General features: G+C 38.4%; 1 protein-coding gene across 1 annotated transcript; it reads right to left on the reverse strand.

Annotated features, from left to right (window-relative positions):
* Positions 1 to 397: 397 nt before the first annotated feature.
* On the reverse strand, positions 398 to 1153 carry LOC120636989. Its single transcript, XM_039908568.1, has one exon. The coding sequence runs from the start codon at positions 1151 to 1153 to the stop codon at positions 398 to 400; it is 756 nt and encodes a 251-aa protein (XP_039764502.1).
* Positions 1154 to 5594: the final 4441 nt, after the last annotated feature.

The following is a 5594-nucleotide window of genomic DNA, read 5'->3' on the forward strand; positions in this document are numbered from 1 at the left end:
ATATATAAAAACAATAATAAAAAACAAACAACTAAATTAAAATATGTACCCAAAGCAACAAACAAAAAAAAAAAAGAAAACGCTATTTGCACAGTGAGCTGCAGGCTTTACAAATGCTTCTATATATGAGTATCAAACGGGCTGTATAAACGTTTGACTGTCAGTGTCAGTTGTCACTAGTCTATTATTATTTTGGTCTGTCATGGTCTTTGGGTTGTCACAAAATAGAAAAAACAAACTAAACCTAAAATAAACATTCTACCTACAAAACAAAGTTCTAATTAAAATAAATAATAACAAGTAAAGATTTAAGTAATAAATGTATAAGCAACGACACGAGAACTGAGCATACAGCACACTGGATGAAAAGGACGTTGTACATAGTAACCTAGTGCAGCTATTTCCTTACAACTCTCTTAAGTCTCGAGTTGGCAAGTCTGGAGTCCTTAGAGGCTACACCAGTAGCAGCAGAAGCAGCAGTGGTTACAGCGGCACGCGGCACATCCTGACCAGCGGCCGGGATGGCGTTCAGCTCAGACATACTTGTGATGCGATGCCGCTTACCGTCAGAGTCAAGGACCACGATGTTGCCGTCCCTGGTCCAACACTTCGCAACGCCAAATCGTTGCCGAGCCGCCAGAAAGGTCTTGTGGCGGCTTTTAATAAGAAACTCAGATAAAGTTACCCCAGTGCCTTTCAACTTAGTTTTTGCAGACCAAACTGTGTCCCGGAGTGACCAGTCTCTGAACTTTATGAGTACGGCGCGAGGTCTGTCACCACCGGCACCTCCCAAGCGATGACAGCGGCTAAACGATTCAGCAGAGAGTTTTGACAATTTTAGGTGTTGCGAAAGAATATGACAAACTGAAACACTGGGATCTTCTTTATCACCTTCTGCAATACCATGAACAAGAAGAATCTTCCTTCTAGACCGCATTTCCAACTCATCTTGTTGCCTGGCTAAAAGTTCCACCTGCAGCTGCAGATTTTCTAGAGCAGTCATAACAAATGATCGGAAGGCCACAAACTGCGAGTTTATGTTTGAAGATGGACTAGTGGCTGGGATGGCTCCCTTCAGCTCCTTCTGAAATTCTGCCATCGTGGCATTGAAGTGGTCATTGATCTCATAAAGGCTTCTTTTAAGTGACTCCATTGTTGACAAGTAATAGTGATTGTGAAAGTGAAAAAGTAAGGTTATATTAGCACACAATTAAAGCTAAAGATAGGTTCTGTGCAAATCTGTTTTAGCAAGCTGGCTGGATTAGGCTATTCACAGGTACATAATAAATTATAATAAAACACTTTATATGATTTAAATAAATTTAAGAATCAGAGCAGTAAAATTTGTGACTTGTTTCTTTTATGCCTACCCACCAAAAAATCAGTATCGACGTGAATCAGGATTCTTTGATAGGCCTGATGTGTGTACACAATGTGTATATTACGTAACATCCTCAGCGTATGAATATCCCACTGCCGGGCACATGCCTAGACTCTTATAAGAATGTGGATTTTAGAGCATGCGGGCTTTAACAACTCTTATCCCATAAAAATGTTAAAAACGTTCCATTCTTCTTCTCAGTCGGTTCGCTCTTGTTAGAGCGGTCGTGGTCGTCATTTAAGGGTTGTGGCACGCTTAACTATTCGTCGCCACTCCTCTCTGGCAGCTGCCTTTCTTGCACACTCATGTAAGGGGACAGCCACTGCAGCCTGTATTTGGTCAGCCCATCTCATGGGCGATCTTCCGCGTGATCTGGTGCCCTCGATTCTTCCATGGACAACCAGACGTTCAATGGAGTCGTTGTCTCTTCTGGATACGTGACCAAAGAACGTGAGAATACGAGCCTGTACTATGGAGGATAGACGTTGCGTGATGCCGAGTTCTTCAAGAATGGCCTTATTGCCGTTCCATACGAAGGGCTTAACATAAGCCGCGCACGACCGAGGCTTAACGTACTCTTCCTGGACAACGCCAATCTAACGGTGGGCTAGTGCTAAGAATTTTTTTCCTGACCTGGGAATCTGGCCCAGGCCCTTATGTTCCGTAGGCAACTACGGCCACTAGTCCAACTAAGAAGATGTGGCGAACGATGTGACGTTTTTATTCATTAAAATTCATGTTTGATAGAATAGAGCTCGACGACATGATATAAAGTGGTGACAAAGGTGGTTTTATGAGGCACACTCTATTCACTCTTGTCGGAAACCTAGACCACTTGTTATTGTATGAGGCGTTGAATTTTAGATCAACAACATTTGGTTTCTTTTTAGCTTTGCTAACACACTGTTCTTTATTTACCGAGTTGAACTTTTTAATTTTAATCACGCAGATCATTGTTAAAACATTACTTTGATGATTTGTTTATTGTTTTGCGTTACAAATGTATCGCGAATGTTTCATAACACCGTAATTTTATAGTATATACAATAAATAAACCCACTTTATATTCAAATATCTTATAGCTTAATGGACTGATGACTGTGTATTACATGAATTGATGTTATAAATAATAATTTACGGCCAATAATTTGAAATATTGCAGATTGTATCATATATGCTAAATGGAAGTAAAGTGAATTCAGTATGCAAAGATTTTTGGTTTAATTTTAACATTCCACACACGAGTTCTCCTAAAAAATTTGAAATGTAAATGAAGGAGTGAAATGATAATATCACAGAGAATACGTTAAGTAATAAACTATTTAAATAATCCAATTGGGCTTATTAAAAACAAGATTAAATTTAAACCTAGAAAATGGACTACAAAAAATATTTTAGATGCCCGTACGCCCTTTTAAAATCCATTCGTAGCACACAATTTTCTTTTAATTTTAATACACGGCCCAACATTATTGCAATATGAATTTTATATTCTTTATTAATCACATGAATTTTATTAAAGTTTAGGCTTATCTAAGCGCTCACGAATCGTAGTACAGTATTACTATGAAATATAAAAGTAAATTTACAATGATACAAAGCAGAAGTAAAGAAAAGGCAATCACAAAACAAGCAATGAAGTCAAAATTTAGGTAACAATTTTTTTGTTTTGTGTGACCTTCATTATTCTTCAAAAAGTGGTTTCAATTTTTGTTTTCTATTATTTTGCCTTTTATGTCCAGATTCCTCGAAAGACCAGATTAGATTTATCGTACTAGCTGATTCCAGATATATAATAATCTTATGATACGCGGAAAGCTAAACTGAAATCAGATTCATCCTAATTTAGGCACTTAGTTAATAAGGTGACATCGAATTGAGAACAGGTTCTGAATCATAGGTCCATATATGCTTAAGACCGAACTTGAAAACCTGCTCTAGCTTTAGCTTGATGTCGTTATTTTACTCGTCGTTATAATTAACCACAGGTCACTTGCAAAGTGTCTAAAATAGTATTACCTAGAAATTTACTATATTTCACTTTTCAATGTGTAAAGTATTTCATAGGCTGCGCTATCATTACCTATATTGTTACATCAATTGGTTAAGTATCCCTAAGTCTCCAAAACCCTACATACCAAATATTTACCGAATAACCGAATTATCTGTAAAAAGGTACCCTATCTTTTAAGTAAAATACATTTTTCAAATATACCATTCAAACATTGGACCTTGACGTTAACGCAAATGGTGCGTTTGACCAATACCACCTTTCCCCACACATCGTTTACGTTTATGAACACTTACATCGCCGTGCAGACGTCGTTTCTAAGACAATAACGCACATTTGCATACATCCCGTAGAACATGTACGTACCCTCCAAACGATGCGACGCTAAAGTACTGAAGTTAAAGCTTATCTGCAAGCCACAATCGCTATTGAAGTCATCGGATCTACTCGTAGAACTAGCAGTCTCAAATTTTATAGAGTTAGGTACCAAATTACCAAGCGCACTGGTTTGTTCATTATATGGAATGTGACAATTTATTTTTTAAAGTTAGACGTTAACTTTTTACTAAAGAATAATGTATCTAAAATAATAGAATGATCTATGAAGCTATAACAGTATATAGCATATGTCCAAGGAAAGTTAGACTGACTGTCACAAACTGATTGACTGACTGACCGACGCATAGCTCGAATCCCAGTGATTTTCAATCAAATTGGGCTGGCCAACTTTACCTTTTTATATTAGTCTATCCACTAAGAAAGTATTTTGGCAAAATAGTGCTTTGACATTTGTATGAAAAACGTAACGGGAACGAAGCAGCGTTAAAAGCTAGTACTTCGTATACCATTTAAAGCTTCCTAGATATCATATCGCAAGAAAGCCACACCATCCCCTAAACACTACCAATACTTTTGACTTTTTATTGTAGAATCAGTAGATTAGGAGTGCAGCGGAGAGCGCTGCGGTTGTAAGTTGGAGGTCGCGGGTTCTTTTCCCGGAAAGGGCACACACTCGAAGATTGCCCTGCCTGGGAATCCGAACGCCGTGTGTTAATCAACCATGTCGTGGGGACCTCTCTCCGCCAGCTGTAATATCGGCTATGCTGGCGAAAGATGGAGCTTGGAAGGCAGCGACCTCCTTCTGTGAAATCGTTATGTTAAAAAGGATGCTGCAGAGCGAAATCTAGAGAGAGCTGAACCTGCCCGGGGAAGAAAGCGCCGAGGTCACAATAGCAACCAGCTGGATCCGTGCACTTAACATTTCCAGGCGAAGGGAATATGGTCAAAAGCAGTCAGTGATTTGACCGTTCACTCTTCCATATCCAATCTGGCTCCGGGAAGACGGCAGGTTGGTGTGGCACAGGTTGCCGTGGCTCACATCCAGAATCAATTTGGGGAAGCGTTTTTCCCATGTACGTGCTCAAAGGGGTAAATAAAACTTAAAGTCTCTAAACTTAAAGTTGTCTTTAGTCTATCACGCGATTTCGTTTATGTAGAACACAATCAAACGGATTTGACGAAGGTTTGCTGTAAAACTCTGCTAAAAGTTTTAGTATCGAGTAAACGTTGTTGACATTATATCAAAAGAACGCTTGGAGCGTTCGGATACCTACATCAAAGCATTATGTTATCAAGTAACATATATATTATTTGATTTAAATTTATTGGGTTCATTAAAAAACTTTTACTTTAGTATTTAATTGCTTTATTCCCCCTCAAGGATTCAATTATTTTATATAAAAGACAATAAATGAAGTAATTAATCTATGAATATTTATGAACTGGGATTCGGACTAATCTTCTCGCTAAAGCTTCTATTGCGTATTAAAAGTATTTGTTACCCGCAGTTCTGCGTGAACAATCTTTGCCGCGTTTATCTAGTAGTTAGTATGTTCTAAGATCATGAAATCGGAACCAATGAGTTCGATTTCCAATTCTGGTCAGAATTGTTAGATATTAGTTTTTCTGTCAAAAAAGTCTTGGAAATTTAAGATATTTTTGACTATAGAATCCTTGACTGCAATCTGACCTGGTGGTAAGTGAAGTTAAATGGTATCGGGGTATCCTGTTAGGTTCAGTTATAGCAGTCATATTAAATCCGTACCCCTATACGGTTTCAACGCGACACCATACCCAGAACGCTACATCAATCTTGGCGATAAGTACGTCTTTGTCGGTAGGGTGGTAGCTAGTCACGGCTAA

This window comes from Pararge aegeria, chromosome 3 (assembly GCF_905163445.1).
Source record: "Pararge aegeria chromosome 3, ilParAegt1.1, whole genome shotgun sequence".
Lineage (NCBI taxonomy): Eukaryota > Metazoa > Arthropoda > Insecta > Lepidoptera > Nymphalidae > Pararge > Pararge aegeria.

Excerpts from the sequence above, each read along its gene's own strand:
- LOC120636989 (XM_039908568.1), bottom strand. The coding sequence starts at position 1,153 with ATGGAGTCACTTAAAAGAAGCCTTTATGAGATCAATGACCACTTCAAT.